This window comes from Hipposideros armiger, unplaced genomic scaffold, assembly GCF_001890085.2.
Source record: "Hipposideros armiger isolate ML-2016 unplaced genomic scaffold, ASM189008v1 scaffold_295, whole genome shotgun sequence".
NCBI classification, from domain to species: domain Eukaryota; kingdom Metazoa; phylum Chordata; class Mammalia; order Chiroptera; family Hipposideridae; genus Hipposideros; species Hipposideros armiger.
The window spans coordinates 402781-424870 of record NW_017731645.1 but is presented as its reverse complement, the minus strand read 5'-3'; the positions used below and the strand labels follow the sequence as shown (position 1 = coordinate 424870).

At 48.2% G+C, this 22090-nt stretch overlaps 1 protein-coding gene across 1 annotated transcript in view; it reads right to left on the bottom strand.

The window, feature by feature from the left end:
- RBM33 (RNA binding motif protein 33) overlaps positions 1-22090 on the bottom strand; it is an 85994-nt gene that overhangs the window by 22338 nt on the left and 41566 nt on the right. Inside the window, exons 10-14 of the mRNA XM_019659088.1 lie at positions 13279-13411; positions 12546-12883; positions 11081-11377; positions 9409-9693; positions 5748-6386 (exon numbers count right to left, since the gene is read on the bottom strand). Coding sequence (XP_019514633.1) covers positions 5748-6386; positions 9409-9693; positions 11081-11377; positions 12546-12883; positions 13279-13411 — 1692 coding nt within the window. The remainder of the gene's footprint in view (positions 1-5747; positions 6387-9408; positions 9694-11080; positions 11378-12545; positions 12884-13278; positions 13412-22090) is intronic.

Below are 22090 nucleotides of genomic sequence, written 5' to 3'. Positions count from 1 at the left end.
GAGGGAGGGAGGGGAAGGGCAAAAAGTGAGCAATGACAAAGCAAACACAGCGAAACACAAACCATTGGTGATCTGATAAGGATGTACAGGATTCCGTATCCTATTTTCTCAGTTTCTCTTAAATGAAAATTTTATCAAAATAAAACATCTTTCCCCCCCAAGATCAGGTATGTACATATCACCTCTTCTACCACCTCCCTGGAGAAAACCTGAGAGTGACTTTAGAGCTGGCAGAAGGGAGGAAACCTACAAAGGCAGTGCGACCCCAGAAGTAGCTCACAGAAGCCCGGGCGCCCCTGCAGGCACCCTGCCTGACAGCCGCAGCCCAGCTGGCCGTCCTACGGAGGCGTCTGTGCTGCCCCCACGTCCCTGTGTGGCCAGCGAACAAGGGCTGCTCACTTAACTTGCTGACAAACTCCTAAACCTTGGAACACCTCCATTAGAATGAAGCAGTGAATTCAGGACATGCTCTTTTTCTGAAAACCCTCTAAACTGCAGCTCTCAAAAAGCCAGCGCCACCTCCTTCAACCACAAGGAGAGGGCAGTGTGTTTACTGAGCTGCCGCCACGCGCTGGCCACTGTGCCACTCTCCTCACACACTGGTGACATTAAACCTCACAGCCGCCCTGGAGGAAGCTCCCTCACCTCAAGGGGGGGGCGGGGACCCCGGGCAGGTAACCACGTTTACACTCATGCACAAGAAACCACTAAGCATGAAACTTCAAAGCTTCCTGTTTCCCGACCCAGAAGACAGAGCTGCAGGCCTAACTCCTTAATAAAGGAATTTCCTGTGGCACGCGCTTGTTCTAGGTCCTTTTTCTGGTGTTTCATCGCAAAGAATGGCTGGGAATGGCTATAGTAAGTTTCTACTAAGTAAACATTTTATATTTTTATATTGCTGTTATTGTTTCAATACTTTTTCTGGATTATGTATTGGTTATGGACAAAATTATGATTTAACAAGGCTTTTTGGTTTCTGAAAATTAAATACTTAAAAAGTAGCTTTCTGAGAAATGAGCAAATGGAGAATATTTTCATATTTTAAGTAATAAAGAGGACCATTCCACCAAGCAATTCTGTACAGATCACTTATATTAGTAACATTCAGGGAGGCACATGACATTTTAGAAACAACACTTGCCCATATGTAACACGCTTTATAAGACGCATTCATTTGCTCCATTTGTAATCTCACCTAACAAATCTGGACAAAATACGTGGGGGGAAAACTAAAGATCACATATACAGAGATTGATTAGCCTCATAAGAAAACGTCTCTTTAATTTCAAATCCCCCCATGTTTTCACTATAAAATGTGCCTAACAGGATTACACGGAAGTGTCCTAAGATGCAATCATCGCATACAGTGCGTCCTGGCCACAATGAAGCAGGACACTCCACCACGCACCTCCCCAGGCCAGGGGCCACGCGCTTCCTCCGTTGCCTGGTTACTCCACACGGTTCTAGAACAGCAATGATGGAAACCAGCCACCTTCCAGGCCCGCGCTACAGCTGACGCTATGGCTCCAGCCTTGGTCCTTTTTCGTGCCTCCTAAATCCTTCTCAGCGTATTCTCTAGCCAGTCACTACCACTGGCCAGCACAATGAAACTTAGTCAACATCCTTATTCCAAAAGCCCCGCTAAGAATTTTCTGCATCAACTGCGACAGCTATATATTCTGGAAACAGAATACTATCTCTCATTAAGGAGGAAGTAACACTATGGGAAAAAGCAGCAGCAAACTCTTAATTTTTTTTTTGCTTGTTTTTTTTAGCTGAGCCATCCTGCCACCTGTTGGCAGCTCAGCTTGAGCTGGGAATCAAACTGATGTTGCTGAGAGCTCACACTCTTGAGCGAGCTCTTAACCAGCTGAGCCACTCGGCTGGCCCATAGCAAACTCTTACAGATAACAGTAAGGCGCATAGGAGTCGGAAGCCTCGCTCCGCCAGTCAGCAGCTGTGTGGCCCTGGGCCACTAACACAGCCTCTCTGAGGCTGAGCTTACTGTGAATGAGAATAACAGCACCTACCTCCTCAGGATGTGGAGCGCACGTTAAACCTGGCAAACAGCTGGCACTACCACCACTAGATGGTATCAAATCGCACAACGGCTTCTGTCTAGAAAGGCCCTGGCATGCTCACAGGAAGATGGGGGTGCAGGGAGCACGTCTGGGGGTTACAAGGTTTCACCTGTCCCTCACAGCAACCTTAGTGACCTCACTTACAGGCTGGAGGCTGAGGTTCCGAGAAACGAAATGACCGCTGAGGGCTCCAAGGACAAGTAATAAGGGACAAGCATCCAAACACGGGCCTCGCTACCCAAAGCCATTGTTTCTACCATGGCCCACTGTCGGGTACAAACATGCTGTTGGTCCTGGTGAGGGGCAGCGCCAGCCTCCACACCCCATGAAAAGACTGTCAGAACGGCCAACAGCGGGATGTCACAGAGAGCCGGGAAGGAAGTGGAGAGGCACTCTGCCAGCTTCAAACCCGGACAACCACCCTGGGCTCCGCAGCTGTGTGAGAACCAACACCAGGAGACAACTTGTATTCAATTCGTTTTGAAATGCTTCCCGTGTCTAAATGCATTAGCTGTGACAAAGAGAAACAATGATTGGAGTGAATTAACATCACTTTAAAGATAATAGAATCGAGGAGACAGAAGACCAAAAATCCTGCCTTAAGACTCAGGCTCCTTCGCCTTTCAAAAACACCAATTTAATAAAATCCAAAGGTGAATTACTTAATAAGTAATGCAATATGGAAAATGACAGAAGAGAACTAGACGGTGATCCGCCCTCACCTCACAGGTAAAAGTACCTGCAGAGAATCCTGAGTGAGCTGGGAGACATTTCCAATCCGCGCGGCGGAGGAGTGGCGAGGCAATCTTGCTTCCTGACGCTCCTGGGGACATGCGCTCTAACTGGGATCACCACCAGGGCACACTTCCTACAACGGCACTGCGGGCTGCGCGCCTCCTGTCCTGTCTAGAGACCGACTAGTGGAACCAGGAGACCACTGGATGTGGAGAATAATTTAATTAAGCACATCAGATGCCAGCCTCAGTTAGGAGAAAGCGACGGAAATGAAGCTGACTCTCCAGGGTGAATCTCTCCAGGAAATCTTATAAGGACAATATATAGTGTATTTTTGTACTAACAGGATGTAAAGAAGTCCAGGGCTCGTGCCAAAATACAAGAAGAACATGAATCAAAATTAATTATGTTAACATAGTATTAATTAACTATATTCGTTATAAACTTGAAAGGCATAAATAATACTCTGCACAAGTCCAAGTTAATCCTCCCAAATGCTAAGCGGCCCATCAGCCTCGCTGCAGTGGCCAGTCCAGCTGTGGGCTCAGGCCACAGGGCACAGGCTGGGTATTAACGCCATGGCCGAGGGGAGGGGAGAAGGACCAGCAGGGATGGAAGCAAGCCAGGAGGGGTGTGAGCACGCACAGCACCCACAGGACTATTTGCTTCTGCATCACCTGAAATAAGCACAATTATGTTCTCTTAAAAATAGTTCTTACCTGCCCCCAAACTAAGTAAACAAAACAAAAAAGCCTGGCCATTAGGAAATACTTTTTGTACTAGTTCAGAGTTACAAACAAGACATTTATTTTCTGAGAAGTCGAAAGTGGCAAACAAGTTACGGAGGAACTGTTGGAATAAATCCTACCAGTGACCGAGAACATGTTGGTTAGTTAACTTACTAAAGAATTGAAAAGAGCTAAAGAGCTACTCCAGTTTGGCAGACAGCTACTTTCATGCAAAATTCCTCAGTTGTCTTTCTGTATATTATAAAATTAGAAAGCATGACTTAGATATTAGAATATGGCCTGATATTTAAAAAAAAAAAAATTTCCCATTGGAGAAAAAGACAGCAAAAAAAATTTTTTTAATAAATTTGTTGGGGAACAGTGTTTTCTTCCAGGACCCATCAGCTCCAAGTCAAGTAGTTGTTTCAATCTAGTTGTCAAGGGCACAGCTCAGTGGCCCATGTGGGGATCGAACCGGCAACCTTGGTGTTATAAGCCTGCGCCCTGTGCTCTAACCACCTGAGCCAACTAGCCGTCCCGAGACAGCAAAAATCTAAGTAGATAAATTCTTTGAAAGGAAAGGTGTTGATTAGTTTGAAAGCGGGTCTGTGACAGCCGAGCTGCACCACACCCCCGGCCCGCCATACGTGAGTGCACGCACGTGGCCTCCACTTCCCACCAGCCACGTGAGCACACAGCACCGCCATGGCGTGGGGCTACCAGAAAAGTCTATTCCTGACTTTGGCCCCAGGATGCCTCCTGTTCGTAACTCAAGGGGAAAGGTGAGACACTGACAAAGTGTGCTTAAAACAAGGTCAAAAGCAAAAGGCCACAAATACTCTGCAAAGTGATTAGCCCTCGGGTTCTCACCTAAAGGTAACAAACTCATACAATATTAAAATAATTTAATGGAACACAGGCCATCTGTTTATCAACATCTTGAATCACAATGAATGGAGGTGACAAAAACAGATTTGGATAAAACAAAAGTATGCATCCTGCTGAATATGAAATTCCCAAGTCATATTATTCTATCAAAATTTTTCTTATAGCACGTGGAGAACTTCACGTTTTTAGTGTACAAACCTAGAGATGAAAGCAATTCAAACTCAAGTGCTTGAACACCTCACAAGGACCTTTCTCAATCCAGCACAGCCCAGGGTGCGGCGGTGCCACACCTGGTCCTTCCACCCATTCCTCCACGGCCTGCTTTCCTTGGACGGGCGGCCTGAGAGTTAGAGGGTGTTCCCTTTCTCACTGTAAGCATTCTGTCGTTTGTAAAGTCACCATCACTGGCTGGTTTGCTGTACAAGCCTGTGTCTCCCCTTTCTTCCTCACTATACAAACTGCACACAATGGGAAGCGTTGTCATAGAGCACAACAATTACACAGGCTGTCTAGCGTTCGCTGCCAAGTTCCCTGCAATTAAAGCAAGAGAGGAGAGTTCCTTCTGTAAGTCAAGACATGACAGGATAAGGAAGCAGGGTTCTACAGATGGCTTCTTGACGGGAGAACCCCTGCCAGGGGAGCCTGGGCAGCACGTTTATCTAAGTGCTGGCTTCGTCCAGCCTGCCCTGGAAACCTGCACTTGCTCTGTCTTTCCAGCAATGACCTTGAACGGGCCCTGTTCAGAAGTGAAGGCAGAAATGACGTATGCCCCGCTTTTGAAAGCATGTGGGAAGGTCATACGTGATTTCACTCTAGAACTCTGTTAGTCTTTTTTTTTTCCCCCAAATGGGGGAAATTAGCTTGAAAAGAGAAGAAACAGTCTTTGGAACAAAACTGCTCAAAAGAACACACAGCACACACACACATGCACTGTCCCCAAGCCCACTCACCCCAGTGCTCACTGAATCTAATGCTACACGCAACAAATTACTCGCTTTGTGGTCAAGGACATTTTATTTTTAAAACAAGCTTGATGCTTCTGCCACAAATTACCTATAAAAAGAAGCTAAAACTGAGAACGGTCTAACTGAGGATCGTCACGCTGGTCTTTCACTGGGACTCAGAGAGACAGCTGGGAGCAGGGCTGAAGGGCCAGTGCTCTCGCCCCAGCCCCGGGGGGGGTGGGGTGGGGGGTCTCAGGCGCGCAGCAGACGCCATTCTGAGTGGCCTGTCCTCCAAGCCTGCTCTGAGAATGAGGGCGTTTGGAGTGCAGGGAGCACGCCCTCCAGAGGCACCGCTGAGCTCGTCAACTTACCCGGCCGGACAGCTTGATCACCCGGACTTTGGCGCTGACGTGCGGCCCGTCTCCGCCGCCGCTGTTGGCCCGGTGCATGACAGTCCTTTTCGCGCCGGTCTTGGGGTCTGGGGGCCGGCCTTGGAGCGCAGCGGCTCGAGCGGCCTGTGAGGGGGGCGGCGGCCCCTCCCCATCCGGAGGCAGCCCGGGCAGGGCTTTGTGCTGCACCGGGCCTGGGGGCACCGTCCTGGCCTGTCTCATATGTTTCAGTGGTTTCATCTGCTGTCCTGGGTACTGCATGTTAGCACCAGATGGCACCGAATTTGAGATTTGGGGCTGAATATTGGAGACAGGGACATCTTGACCTTTCACGAGAAGTCTGGTTTTCACGTTTTGTCTGACCTGGGCTCCTGGGAAGGGTAACAAGGGGCTGCCGTTGGTGGGCGAGGGCGAGGACGGCCGCTCGTCGCGCTCGGCCGCGGGCGGCGGGGGCGCGCAGAGCTGCTGCTGCTGCGCCAGCCTCTCCAGCAGCTCCTTCTTCCGGGCGCCCGCCTGCTGCTGCCGGCGTAGCTCCTTCTGCTTCAGGATCTCCTCCCGGAGGCGCTTCTGCTCCTCTATCTTCAAGCGATACAACCTCGTCTCTTCATCTTCATCAGGAAACTGCAAGAGAACAAGCGCGGTTCACTCGGGAGCGCCAGGCAAGGCAACCGTCACAATTAACGTCAACAAACTAAGAAAATGCAAAATTCCAAAGCCCTTTAATTCAGAATCTGAAGACACTCTTCAAAATCTGCTCACAGACTTTAAGTATAACTCCTTCCTCTGGGGAGGGGGAAAAAAAAAATCACACAGGCTAAAGCTCATTTGGAAAAATATCCTATTAGAATATTAAAATGAAATAATGTAAATTTCCACTCATTTACAAGTTTGAAACCAATTAAACTATTCATTTAAGATATCAAAATATGTTTCGAATGGAAGCGGCAACAGTAGGAGGCCGTGCTGTCACACAGGTTTTATCTGGCTCTTCTCTGACAAACCAACAAAAGGTGGGGTGTAAATGACCTGAAAGGGCCTGATTAGAACTATTGATTTTTCGTACAGAATTTTCAGCCTGATCTCAAACTCATTTGTCACAGAATAATTGGTTATAATGAACAGCACAAGTCAATCTCTCTGACCTTGAACTCATGCACTCTCCTCAGAATCAAAATGCTACCAACAGCAGTATTGGAATATTAACAGTCCATGAGGAATGCCTTTAACATGCCAGCCCCAATAGCTCTGAAAATCTATCAAAAAGATCTTTGAAAAAGTCCAGTAACGTTCATAAAAACCATCCAACGAGGATGGTTAAGATAATTATAACTTAAGCATTTGTTAGAAATGGTAATAATTTTCTCTAAAAACATCGTAGATCTCCTCATCCACAGATCTTTCACAGAAGAATAGGATTTAATCTGTCTAGAGGTCAGCCATTAACAAATAAACCTTAAGAATTAGGAATTAAGACCAAAATGCAGCTGAAGACTCCAGCGGCGCCCCCAGAGTTTCGTACACTAGACCAACAGGACAGAGTCAGGCCCTCAGCGGGGCTCGCTTGTCACTGTGAAGCAATCCTGAACAACTCGGTAATCTCCCTGCAAAGTCCAGGACGGACTGGACAGCTGCGTGCAGGCGGCTACGGGAGCACAGGTGGGTGAGAGGTGGACAGCAGGGCGTGCGGGAGGAACAGCCAGCCGGGGAGACACTCACGAGGACGTTTTCCCCCAAGTCGGGAAAGAGCTGCGACAGGTGCAAGAGCACAGGTGGACATGCTCCTAAACAGGCACCATTGTCGATGAGGTGACTGAGAAAACGAATGACACCTACCTAAGCACAACAGATAGGAGACGTAGTAAAAAGGAAAGACCTTTACTCTTGGTCCCGTTCTATGTGCAGTGGACATTGAGAGCAATCAAATGAAGACATTCAGCTCTCACAGTGGGCACCTGCTAGGTCCACCTCACCCAAAAAGCACCTGTTTGGTTCTATGGACGACGGCCACAGGGCCCTGCTTAGATCAGCCGTTACGGAAGGGGCAGCTGGATGTGGCCAGGGGTGCACCCAGACGGCCGCTTTTGTCAGAAAAGTCAAGTGTATGTGGACTTAATTTTTCTGAACTAAATTAATTTACATATACGAGTTACAAGACAGCTATATAAAATAAAGCAGAGTAAAATTTTTAGCAAGGATTTCTTTTTATAAACTACCCCAATTCAATCTATAAATCTACATTTTTTTCATATACTGTTTTTAAAACCAAAAGTCACTCTTCTTCTAGTAAGATCTCATTAAATGTTAACTGAATTATTTTGCCTTTATATTTACATTTCTGATTTAGTAACACTACATTACAACTGCTATCTTAATTTATTAGAAAAAAATCTGACTATCCCCCCATTCAAGTGATTGAAAGATAAAGATAAAACCAGTGTTAATGGTTTTTATATAATTAAGAAAGCATGACTTGCCTATGTTTTTTTTTTTCTCTAAGGAACCTCTTCATGCCACTCTTTTAAGTTAATACGTGATGCTAGTTTGTTCCATTCCATATGAACTCTGTCAATAACATGTCCTGCACAAACACCATTAAGCTAAGGACGCTGAGGCCTGTGAGAAGTGAAGCCACCTGCTCAGGGCCCTGGTGCTGGCAGTGGTGGGCCACTCCAAGGGCTGTTTCTCACCTGTGCTCCGTTAGATGACTGTGTTTCCCGAGAACCTGTGTTTGACAGGCCCTGCCCACCTTCTGCATCGTATCTCTAGGAAAATAGCCCAGGGCTGACTCTTGACTGCATGGAAGCATTAGACAAGCGTATCATTTCTTTGCTAGGAGACCAGCGGCTTCAAGGGATTTGTCCCAGCCATAGGTTTTACTAATATTTAACAGGAGCTAATTAAAAAGTTCATGATCAATACTGTACTAATGCTGAATCGCTCCCTAGGCAAAAAATAATCAAGTGGCCAAAACTAAATCAAGGTACAAATACAATCTCAATTGGAAGCCACGTAACATGCCAACTTGCAGTTATTCTTACAACATCTATACCTATTTAAAAATCAACAATAAAAAAATTCAACACAAAACCACCCCCCACCCCCATCTTATGTAAACGCCAAAAGTAACAGCAGCCCTCTCTTCTAGTTGTACACAGTGTAAAACAAGAAAAAGTCAGACATGTAACAGTACTTATCAGGGATCAGCTAACTACAGCGCATGGGTCAAACCTGGCCCAACACTTGATTCTGTCCCAGTCTTCCTGATACAGCCACGCTGGCTGATGTAACAACAGTCTGTAACTGCTTTCCTGCTGAAACAGCAGAGCTGAGTAATTACAAGATAGTTTGGATGACAAAGCCTAAAATAGTTACTATCTGAGCCCTGTTCAGAAACCGCCTGCCAAGCCCCAGTACATACAGACTCTGCTACACACAACCTAACTGCAAATACACAGAGCCGATCTCAGGTTGTGACCCCGTGGGAGTGGAAGTGTGAACCGCTGTCAGGTGAGAGGGGCCCAGCAGCGACGCAGTGGGAGGGCAGACCTGGTGACTACCTGGCCGGGTCCGAGGGCACTGAGAGGCACAGGTGATGCCCAAGCTTCCCACCGCAGGCCAGACCCAGCTCTAGCAAGAGGCCCACCTCTGCTTCTGCTTTTGCTTCTTCTTTGGGCTGGACCACAGGGCTGACCGGCTTGACCTGCACCTCCGCCTTGCCCTGTGCATTCCGGGGCCCCAGCCCGGGCCTGGTGGGGGGCGACGTGTTGACCATGGGCTTCACGTGGGCCGAAGGCGTGGAGGGGCAGCGGCTGCTGAGCTCCAGCACGTGCGGCGGCGCTATGGGCAATTCCCGCAGGTTGCTGTTTCTCGGGGCAGTGGGCTGCATCTGCTGCATCGGCCGCTTGCTCACGTTCTGAGAAGTCATGTTCTACCACAGAAAGGAAAACTCAAATTACACCAGGACACTTGGGGGGAGGAACAGAAAGGCACACAGAAGCGTTTCCCATGGATGGATCCTTTTCTCACGCCTAAATGTCCCCTGCTCAGGGTTAAGGACTGGGATTGGTAAAGGGACCCCAGCTGCCTGCAGACAGGCTCCACTGTATGGCAGTCACACCAGGGGACTGCAGTTGGTGCCTGAGTTGGGGGGCTGACATTTGTAACAGAACTGAGAGCCGACAAAGGACTTCATCTGCACAGGAGTTGGCACAGCCACTTGTGCTGGGCCTCTAAATTTAAGGGGGGACCAGAAAAGAGTCAAGCACCCCCAAGTCAGTGTCCTGAAAAAAGTACTCCCCAAAGGAGAAAGACACCTGCTCGTCTGACCTGAAGAGTAAACACGGGCGTGTTCATCCTCAGGATTCTTAAAGAGACCTGACACCTGGAGGAGTTGAGAGACGTGACTGGGGGACTGCTTGCCCATCAGGGTGCAAGGGCACAGGCCGAGCATGCAATCTGCCACTGCTCTAACAAAATGAAGCCTGGGCTACGAGCCACCCCCTTCCCAGATCTGGAAATCCTTATTTCTTCTGTCATTCCAGTCTCAGTGTCACATTAAGAAAGAAAGACGCAGGTACAAGAAAATCTGAGATTCAAAGTAGCTAAGTGATGCTTGCAGCTCCAGGTCACAGGGACAGTGCTAAAAGGAAAACCCCGTCTCACCTTACAGCCTAGAAGGCTAACCATAGGCGGTTCCTAAAAGGGTTAGTTATTGGATGGAGAACAAGGCACACAGGCTTCCGTTTCTTTCGAGGCATGACCAACCACACAGAGTATAACCTCCCAAATAAATGCACTGTTAGTCTCCCACATTTAAACACAAGCTCCAAGTAGGCAGGAAATCTCTCTTGTTCACTGCTGATTCTCAGGAACTAGAGGATTGTCTGGCAATAGAGGATATTCCATAAATTCTCCCTGAATTCACTTATTTATTCAGGGCCCAAGGAGACGGAGATAATCTGTACATAAAAAAATAAGCCACTGGCAAAAGGTACAGTGTCACCTGAAAGTATTTTCTGAAGTTATGTGTCCATTAATTAATAATATCATCACTATAGGAATACCAGATATACAAAAGGTGTTAAAGTAAATAATATGAATGCAGTCTTTCAGGCACAAAGGGAAGTTATAATTTCTGTAGTCAAGAAACCCAATCTCCTAAGCGGTTTTTAAACATGCACTCACTGCAGAAAAATGTGCTACATGTTTTGTTAATTAAATCAGAGTTGGGAGCTGGCCCGCCTCCCCAGTTGGGCCCTTAAGTTCTGCGACTTGAAAGACATGCCGGAAGGGGCTGGAGACCGGCGGACACTTACATGCCGCAGGCCCTGGCGCTGGGGGCACTGCACCCGGCTGCTGCTCGGCGGGGGCTGAGCTGTCTGCACGTGAGGCCTGAACTGGGGCTGCGCCATGGGCATCAGAGGCGGCGGCGGCACGGAGAGGTGCTGGTGCGGTGGCGGAGGTGCATGTGGCTGGTGCTGCGGCGGCGGCTGGTGCTGCGGCGGCGGCTGGTGCTGCGGCGGCGGCTGGTGCTGTGGGGGCGGTTGCAGCGGGGGCTGCTGGGGCTGCGGCTGGGGCTGGTGTGGAGGGGGCAGTGGGGGGTGCAGGGGCCCCTTCCATGCCAAAAGAAAGAGAAAGTTTATAAACGGGTGTACTATTATGTTCCAACTCAGCCATTCCCTTAAAAACCCCAACCCCAGAAGGCAACCTTAAGTGGTATGATTGCATTGCAGATTTGCTGATGAAGGTAATATCATATTTGCCCTAAGTCCTTGTACTCCCAAAATTCCAGGTCTGTCCTAAGGAAGTTACTCAGGATGCAAATACAACCGCAAGGCTGTTCCCTGGCGTACGGTTTCTGGTACCCAAGTGCTGAAACCAAAACGCAGCCCTGGGCAGCAGTTTACACAGTGCGCTGAAAGGTAATTAATTCCACGGCCATGGGTTAACCGGGAAGACAGCGTGCTGATGAGGCAGGGTACACCGAAGACAGCACACAGGCACCCAATGCTGTGGCGACTGTTTCAGATGATGGGCTTATTTAATTTCCTCTTTACATCCTTATCTATACTCAGCTAGTTCTGCAATAAAGATGGAGTCACCGTGTGTTTTTTAATAAAAAGAAAAGCAAAAAACCATTGCATCCTACTTTAACACCCTAGATAATCAATTTCCTTTTTGACTCAGATGCAAACCCTATGTGCTCCCAAATCGTTGCTTGAGCGAAGCGTACCATCGCTACCCGTTTCAACACTAAATGTCAAGTACAAGAAGGCACAGACTGAGTGAGGACCTCACAGTCAAGGGCAGCCCACGCGACACCAGCCATCAGCAGAAGGCACGCGACCCTTTCACACAGGGAGGGGACGAGCAGCACCGGCTTCCTCCCCGCTAAGAACCTTCCCACTACAGGCTACAGGAGCAGGACGCCATGCGGAGCTGTGTGTCCACTGCTAACCCTCGTACGGCTCCGCCAAAGCTGAGCAAAGTTATTTTCAAAACACGTCCTACCTGTGTTAGCAGTGTAACCCTTTAAAAATCTAAATACTGAGTTTTCATTTCCCAAAAAACAGCCCACCCTTTTCCCACTTTCCCTACGGTTAAGGAGATGAACGGTACTGTCATTTACTAAGCAGCTCCTCTACGATCGGCGCCTTCCCCTTCAACCTCCACACCCTGGGAGACGAGCAGAATGGACGGCATGAAACCTGGTCTCGGCCCCGCCGAGGCCCAGGTGCCCACACACCCTCAGGCTGCTCCCCGCCGGCCGCGAGCACGTACCTGCAGGCTGGGCTGTGCGTGCGCGGGCAGGAACGGCTGTCCGGGTCCCGGCAGGAAGGGCTGTCGAGGAGGGATGAAGGGCCGCGTGGCTGCTGACCCAGGCTGGCTGAAGTGGAGAATGCCCACTGGCCCCGGAGGCTGGAGGTTGGGCCTGACGGGCCTCTCTCGGGGGAACACCGGCTGCTGTCCTTGCTGATTAAACGCTGGTCCCGGCTGAGTGAAGGCTAAGGGGCTGGGCGTGGGCACAGGGTGGCTGCTGCTAAGAAGCGTGGGCGGAGGTGGCGGTGGAGGGGGGCTGCGCTGTTCCAGAAAGAGATGACTCGGGAACCTTGGTTCACCTGAAACCGAGGGCAGCACGGTCACCCTCAGGTCACACGGAACACGCATTTCACAGCAAAGCCCTGTGATGCAGCCCTCCTTCCTACCGACTGAAATGACAAGCGGGGGCAGGGGGCGAACATTTGAAAGAAGTCTAGACTTGGCCTCTAATTTCTCAGCTGCTTCATCAGTCACTTTCTGTAAATGATTTCCCCCTTTACATGAGATTTTCCCATTTCCGTTACCAATCATGTCCAAGTTTAGCATTTGAAAGGAAACACAGGGGTGTTATGGTACAAACATCGGACACTCTTAATCCAATCTCCTACTGGGAGCTAAATCCCGGTTAAAACACAAATGTGTTCAGGCACCTCACCTGTACAGCTCTGTCTTTCGGCTCTGCACCATCCCTTACCTCCTAAGAAGAAAGGGTCTCGCTCCTGGGGCGGGGGTGGGGCTCTCCACTGGTCCTGGAGAGGAAGTCGTGGGGGCTGGCTGAAGTTGTTGGGGACAGGTCCAGGGTTGTGCTGAGGGAATTCAGGAGGGCCCTGAAGGACAGAGAAAAACAGGATGAAAGGCAGGGAAATCATCTGTAATCTCCCGAAATGAACACAGGGTTCCAAGTTTTCCTCTGCAAACATCAAGTAACTTATCTCCTATAGCCCCCACACCCCGTCCTGTGTCTATAAATAACTACATGTTACAAAATAAGTGACGCTGCCATAATGAAACAGTCAAACAACAAAATGGAGTATCTAACAATTAATTTGGTGTTTCCATATTGCGACAGCGCCACACAAACATTCTTAAGCTACGAAAGCACACACTTGCTGACCTTCCTGCCCGTTAATCCGAAAGACTAAGTATCTGCTCTCCACGTCCTGACACTCATCTCAAACGCGCTGTCCTCTGCTGCCTTTTCAACACAACCATCAGCTGCAGCTATGCAGCGCTTCACTTCAGAGCAAAAAGAGGTCCGCTTCATGCACGGTAACAGAGTCAGCGATCTGACAGGGCGGGGATGCAAACTAGCCAAGAAACTGTGTCACCGCAAAAGGAACGTTACACAGTTGGATTCCACTGGATAAACAATTCTGAACTCTTACAGCTTCACATTTTTCAATAACTGCATATTACAAGTAGGACTCTATAGATACAAACTAAAATTACTACACTTTTCAGTTGGTCTTTCAAAAATTCAGAGATTTTTAAAAAACACTCTATTTGCTTAAGAAAGCCTCACGTTTTCTTGTGAGGCATATAAAAAAAGCCTCAGAATTTCTCTCACTTCTCCATGAAGAATTATACATATCATCAAAATAATTTTCATTCAATAACACCTCCTTCTTTGAAACTTAGCCAGTATTTCTCTACTTTTAAAAATCATACTCCTGGGCCGGCCAAGTGGCGCGATGGTTAAGAACTCGCTTGGGATGCCAGAGGGCCCCAGTTCGGATCCCACATATGAGGGCCAGTGACACTGCCCTCTACAGCTAAGATGCTGAACAACGGCTCAACCTGGAGCTGGGTTGCTGTGAGTCGCCGGCGACGGCGTAGGCTGCAGTCCCTGTGGCAGTGGGTTGCCATGGGCTACCGTGTGTAGCCAGCAGCCAGCGTGAGCGGCCAGCAGCCGCAGTGAGCGGCCGTCCAGAAGCCGGTGACTGATCTGCCTCACCAGGGAAGAGCGCAATGATGGTGCCAACTTGGGCCAGTGAAGCAACGTCCTCCACAACTAGACTGAAGAACAAAAAACGACAGCAACTTGTCTGTCCCCCTTCCCCCAATTCCCCAGCACTGTTCCCATCCCCCCAATTCACCAATAAAAATCTTTAAAAAAAAATCATACTCCTTTATCATAAACTTAAAATTCTAAAGCCTTTCCTGTCATTTCATTAATATAGGTAGCTGTTCCCACTAAATGACATCATTTTATAACATTGAAAAGGCTTTTTTCAAACTACAATTGGCTTCCTTCTCTCTTTAGAAGTCTGCTCTACCCATGCATGGCATTTTAGGAATGAAGCAAAATGAACACCAGTATAAACACCACAAATCCCTAAGACCTATGGCTCTATAACGTTAAAGAAATTACGTTTAAACACAAACATTGCATCTTCTTTATAAAAACACAGATGTTGGGTGCTACTGAAACATATGGGGCAGCAAGTCCTCACGCGTGAACTCGCGTATCTTTGTCTATTACTTGAGGTGAAATCCAGGAATTTCTCACTTACTGACGTCTGACAATGGGGGACCCCACGTCTCACCTCTAGATAAAGGCATTAGTTAAGACACTCTCAAAGCAGTAAGGGTCAGTGACTGAGAGAGGTGAAGCTTATAAGTGAGAATACAATGGTACACCGCCTGCCCCAATAACTGTATACATTTTACCAGGTTAATCTGCAACATGACTGATACAGTGCTCCGACATGGATCCTTTTCACCAGTTAGTATTGTCACTAGGATAGTAAGGCGCTCGAAAAGCCCTTCTGCGGCACAGGCTCTCACACTGTTACTCACGGCATCGGCAGTTTTCCCGAGGCTGCCTTCCGCCTTCCACTGCCACGTTCTTCCTCATGTGTTAAAAACGCTGTTTTTTGTTTGAAGTCAATGAAATACATAGTGTGTACGTTCATGTGTATTTCACCAGGTAACTTAAGTACGATATTGTTAACACAGTGTTTATTTATAGAATATAGCGCTAGTATTCTATCTTTAGTTTTATGCATAATATCTTTTTCTCACACATTGTGATTCTGACTCTGCCATAGGTTGAGACCAGGGAAAGGATTCTTTCCTCAACCCCCTTCAACCTCTTCTAGGAGGAGGTAGGTGCTGAATTAAGAGAACGAACTCAGAGGGACACAGATGTGGTGAGTTTTCAATAAAAATTTCAGCTGCCTCAGAACTACGTACGTTACTTCTTGGGTGTCTAAGCACTTTCAGATTTCCTGGGAGATTATTTTAAATATTCATGACTTCTAAAGACTTTTTTTGGTATTAAACCAGAAATATGTTGGGACCACGTATCTTGCCCCCTTCGGAATTTTAACACTGTGCTTTTCATCTCTTCCCCAAACCATCTTTCCTTTTACTAATTATGCATGTGCTATCTAGCCACATACACAAGCTATAACAAACTCTTTCTTCAGCGATTAATACTGAACCAGAACTCCATTCTAACTTCCAGATACCCTTGACCCTAAAGGCTCCATCTGACACGGGAAGTGACAAAGGGGACGGTGCTACACTGATAGGCCTGTCTTCAAGCCCTCCTGCTCACTAACTAGCACAGCCTGGACCACGTGACTGGACATCTCAGGGCTTCGGTTTTCCCACCTGTAGAACGGGTAACAGACCCTACCAACTCGCAGGGGAAGATGCAAGAACTCGCACCAAGTACTTAGGGCAGCACCCAGCAAACAAAGGCTCCCTGTGCCTGGCATCAGCATTTTCACAGACAGCGTTCCACCAGGAATAGAATGCACAGATTCCAACAGTGACACGTTTCCTCATCAGGTGAAAGATACCTCAGCACAGATCCCCCCCTACATTCTCACTCTGAATTCAAACCAGAAAGCCTTCACAGATAAGGTGTCACCAAGTTCTAGCAATCTACCTACTAAACCCCTCTCAGCTCCACTCCCACCTCTCTCAGTGACGGTCCATGAGGGCTGAGACCCTGTCTGTTTTATTCACCGAGGGATGTCCACGCTCACACAGGCAGATGCCCGACCACATTGAATGGATGGATGCACGCCCATTTCTAACAGCAAGGGAACCCCAGCCCCACATTCGAACAAAACACCATGGCATGTTGACCAGCTCGCCGCCCACAAAGCACGGAGAGTGGGCGAAAGGCTGGACGCGTCAGGAAGAACTAATGGCTAGATGCCGGATATATACTACGACCCAGGAGAAGCTGAGCTGAACAGAATCTCTCTGACTTAACTGTAGGACAGAAATTATTTTAACTTGAACTGCAATGATGTACTACAATCAGAGGGGAAGTGAGAAGAATGTGGGAGCGACTTCCTCACCCAGCAACCATCTCCCCATTTTTAGAGAACACGGGAGTTCCCTGGAGAATGAAAAGTTAGGAGGAGCGCTCGTAGGCAAAGAGGAGCACAGCTCGGGCCAGTTTCTCTTTGGCTAGCGATCGAATGGAAGAGTCATAAACCTGTGAGATGCACAACACTCCTAACAGCCACACAGGAGGCCCTGAGGACAATGAGAAGTGTTTCATTTTACTCAGAAGGCGGTGCTCAGTAGTAACTGTTCACCCTTACATACAGTACCCACAAGGCATTTTTACAGGGTCAAACCTCAAAGTAAATACAGATCAACAACTCAGGACTATGCTCCTTAAGCCAGAAAATGCTCAAGAAAAGTAAGATGTAGGAACAAGTTTGCATAATGGCAAATTTTACCATGCTACCCACATAGCATGGGACAGATGTAACTAGGTATCTATAAATAAGTATATAAAGCCATTTATAAAGTATAAAAACAAATATATACTGTTTTGTTTTATAAAAATATTATAATATAAAAATATAAAGCCAATATATACACAGATATCTAGATCCAAATCTGCCCAAGTTCTAGCCAACGGCTTTGTATCTGAGGATGGAAGTCAAAGGGAACGAATGGCAACAATAATTACTGCGCTCAAGTTCCAGGGCCATGGGTGCTAATAAAACCCAAGTCCATACTGACGGTGCTGTTTGCCTTTATGGAAACACAGCCACGTCCCGCCGCGACCAGGTCACACACAGCTGCGGCTTACCGCATCTGGGACGCAGGCCTTCCCCAGCACCAGCCAGGCTGCATTTTCCAGCCGGTCCTGCAAGGAGTGTGGCTGGTGACCAAATTCTGGCCGATGGGATGTGAGCAGAAGTGACCTGGGCCAGTTCCAGCCCCGGTCAATTAAAAACCACCTCCTACCCTCTCATGTGCGGTGAATGGAGAGGCCTCCAAGAGCCACAGGAAGGCGCCCAGGGGGTGAGGCCTGAACGACAAGTGAACGTCACAGTGCCAAGACGCTGAAGGCTCAGGTGGGCGGGTCAGCCCACTCAGGCTGATGCTGCTGTGCTGGCCACGTGGTGCCGTCACCTGCTCTCCTGGATCATGCCATGCCACATGCCCCAGCTGCTACAAATGCTGTCCTGGCGAGTGGGCAGTGCTCTCCAAGGACTGTCTGACAGGGCACATGTGGGCCTCTACCCCGGGCGGACAACTCTGAGCTCTGACCTGAGCCCAGAACACCCCACCCCACCAAGCCGGCTGGAGACTGGCACCTGAGCCTCCCCCCAAGCCTGTGCGCCCAAACCTCAGCTTGGGCCCCGCACACACTGCCGCCCCGCGAGCCAGCTCTGCAGACAGCTGCTCTGCTGTCATCAGATCCCATACCAGAGGCCTCTGGGCAGTTACACCTTGCACAGGGCTCAAGGTTAGAAAGAGGCACGGCCTGCACTCAGGCCCGGTCGCCCGCCTCCAGAGCTACTACGCTCTCTGCCTGATATGAATACCGCATGGAAGGGCCTGATCTTCAGTCCCCTATGTCCCAACGTTCCATAAGCCCACGTGCATTCTGTGCATGGCCATCCCATGCTGACCTGAATGGGCCCAGAAGTGAGCAGTTCTTATGTGATGAGCCCACGAGAGGCTGGGGAAGGAGGCCGGCCTGGAGATTCTATCTACATCCGAGAAAGAAACAGCTGACTCGGCGGAGTCAACAAGGGAATTTCTGGCTTTGCAAGCTGGTTCAATAGAGTAAGAATGGAAAAAGGGGTGCTGTAGGCACTAACGCTAAGTGACACGGGCAAGGTGTGGTGACCTAGGCCGGCCGGCTGCCAGGGAAGGTTATGGAGGGCCCCCGCAGGCCCCAGAGCTGAACACAGGCCGAGCTGGCTGTGCAGACGAGGGAGGCCAGCCCTGGGAAAGAGGCCGCTGCCATGGTCAGGGCGCTCAGCCCTCCAGGAAGAGGCCCATTCCCAAGACAGAAAACGCCGGCATAAGGGCAGGTGGTAGCGCAAGCAGGAAAAAGGGCCGAGAACACAGATACTATTCGGAAGGAAAGTCAATGACTGAGGCTCAAAATAAAGCAGAGGGACAACGACACCAGTAACTTCTCTGGAGACGCCAGCTCCTGCTGGACCCAGAAGTCACCCGGGAGAGACGTGCGGGCCCATCGGGGCCCCTATTTGCGTCAGCAGACAACAGATTTGAGAGCTTGAATGCTTAAACAAACTTTAAAATCTTAAGCTTTACGATGCTAAGAGCTGCTTGTTGACGATTATCAGCATTGCCCTTTTGAAACCGAAGGGCAACATCACGGACAGCAGCCCCGCCGAGCTCCCGACCTGCCTGCCCCGCGCTTCCTGTCCCGCTCAGCACGGACGCTGCTCTCTTTCCTTCCTCACGCAGCTCAGCTGGGGCCAGAAGGCTAGCCACGTGGAAAAGACTGCCACCTAATTACCTAGCAAAAACTCTCACTTCCTCCTCAGTGACAGGAGGACAACACTGCACCAGCTAGAAACTTCAAATTCCAACTTGGGTGGTTCTGGACGACTAGGCACCCCCGGATGGGCCACCCCAGCTGCAGGCACCCTCTGCCCCTATCGCCTGGAATTTGGTAGAAAAAAATACAGGTCCCTCATCAAGTCACAGGACAGCTATGCCAACCCAGGGCTTGCTCACTTTTATGTCAAAAATAACACTCGGTTTTTAGTCACCATTAACTGAGTTTTCTGTAATGTGCCATCTCTTTCACATCCTGAGTGACAAAAGCCAAGCACAATATCTCTTTCATAAACACAGTGGCAGGAAACCGGCAGAACAATTCACTTTTCCTTTAAAGGATGAAGAAACTCAGGCTCACAGAGTGAAAAGTGAATTATCCAAGTTACACTGTCAAGAAACAGCTCAAGACATGAACCACATTTTCATTCCTGGTTTATAAAGAGCTCTTTCAACGGCCCACTGCTCCCGCCGCCAGCACCCTGTCCTCGGGCAATGCCCCACAACCCCAGGTTCTCTTGACTTCCATCATTTCAAGGGTAGAAAGGATAATCAATCACCAACCAGTTCCCTCCAGCAAACGCAGAATTATTTTAAGACTCGTTGAGTTGCGTTGAGTTGCGAATACCGTACTTAACAGAACCTTTAGCACTAATGTAATTCCATCCTGGGAAAGAAAAGGTACCTTAATCCTTTTAAATAATTGCTGTTTTGCTTTTCTTTATACTCCTTAAAAAACTCAAGGTAAGAAATTATCATTCTCTTTCATGTAATTCTTACACCAATTGTACTTTTACTTTTTTGCATCTCTTGTTAATTACATGATGTTATCTCTATTAATCCTATTCAGGAAGAACTGATAACTTCGCTTACAAAAAGAAAGATGAAAACTTTGCATAAATTGCTTAGCACAGTTAATCGTATAATGCAAAGAATAAAGAGGCTCTTAACTGCTATTATATGACTTATCAGCTTCCCTAAAAGGGTCAGTTGGTATATTTTAATAAGACTAATTAAATATCTTAACAATGTCATTGAAACTTCACGAATCTTTCAATAAATTACAACCGTCCACTACATGTTTTCATTTCTTAATCTCACTTAAAATGCAAAGAACTATATAAGAATGGCCTCTCAGTTAATTCTGAATAAATGGGTTAAATGAAAAGAATACAGACCACCGGTGACCCCGACAATTAAAATTACAGCCCTCTGTTAATCCTCTTATTTCAGTCTTTTCCATAGATTCTTTTTTTTCTTTCAGGGTGTGCCTTGTCCATTTTCCTAGAAGGCACTTTTATATTTACAGATGCATTGTAAATGCTTCAAAGCAGCACACAGCCAGTGCCAAGCACCGGGGTCTCGGGCGGGCGGGGCACCACCCAGACTGGCACACACTGACATGAAGACAATGCCAGTGCTTTTGATGAACCAACTAAAAACTTTTTACTTACGTTACTTCACAAAATGAAAAACCCTTTATTCCTGGCACCTCCCCCCTCCTCCGAGAGCCGCACCCAACGGCAGGCCAGCCCACAGCAAGCTTTTCCACTCAGCCCTTAGTGACATCACAACCTTCTAGTCACGGTCCAACTTCCCAGACGGAATTCCTTTCACCCAGTTTACTGAGGCGCACGTTAACGTCTAGCAGGGGAGGAGGTACAGTGACTGCCATGGTCCCTCCTGCACCCACACCCAGTTACATGGACTGAAGCCGTTTAACCCTCCCAAGGCTCAGCTTCACCACGTGTATGATGGAGACAATGACACCCGCCCAAGCCAAACACAAGCCCTGAGCAAAATCTGGAAGTCAGTCCTCACTCACGGACTTCTCTCATTGCCACTGATCTTCAGCAGCTTCTGCTCTAGGAGAACCGGACTTCATCATTCAAAAAAGGACTGATTATAAAAAGAAAGCTGCAGTCTCCGCTATCAACCGAAAGCACCCAGTCAGCTTGTTTGGCGGTTCTCATCCGGGGAGACGCCTACCACACAACCCACAGTCCCACTCCTAGCCATTTTCTGCCCACAATGTGCACACAAATGTTCACAGCATCTTGACTCCTAACAGTCATTCAAACATCCTGATGGGGAATGGGCAAACTGGTACCTCACACAATGGAAGAGCACTTATCAATAAAAAGGACACACCACTGCTAGGTGCAGCCCGTGGATGAGTGGATCCCAAGCGCAAGCACCGTGCTAAGCACAAGCCGCCGGACTCCAAGCGAAGCACGCCCTACGGCTGGCTCCATGTATACACGATGTGACGTGAGAAACAGACACAGATCGGGGGTTACCAGGGGCCTGGGTGGGGAGAGGAGCTGACAACAGGGGGCAGCACAGGAAGTCTTCTGGAGTGACAGCACTGACCCCTAGCTTAACAGTGGTGTTTACACAACTGTATGCACTTGTTAAAATTCAGGCTCAAATTCATAAAGACTAAATTTTTAAAATAAAAAAAAATCTAATCTTTTGGAAGAAGTGCTTTCAGGTACTTTATAATAAAATAAGGCTTTTTTCAAAGTTGATCCTAAAAATATATGTAAATAGAACTATGGGTCTTGAAAGACTCCTGGGGGAAAAAAATATATATATATATATTTTTTTTTTTTTTAAAGATTTTTATTGGGTAATTGGGTGGATGGGAACAGTGCTGGGGAATTGGGGGAAGGGGAACAGACAAGCTGCTGTCGTTTTGTTCT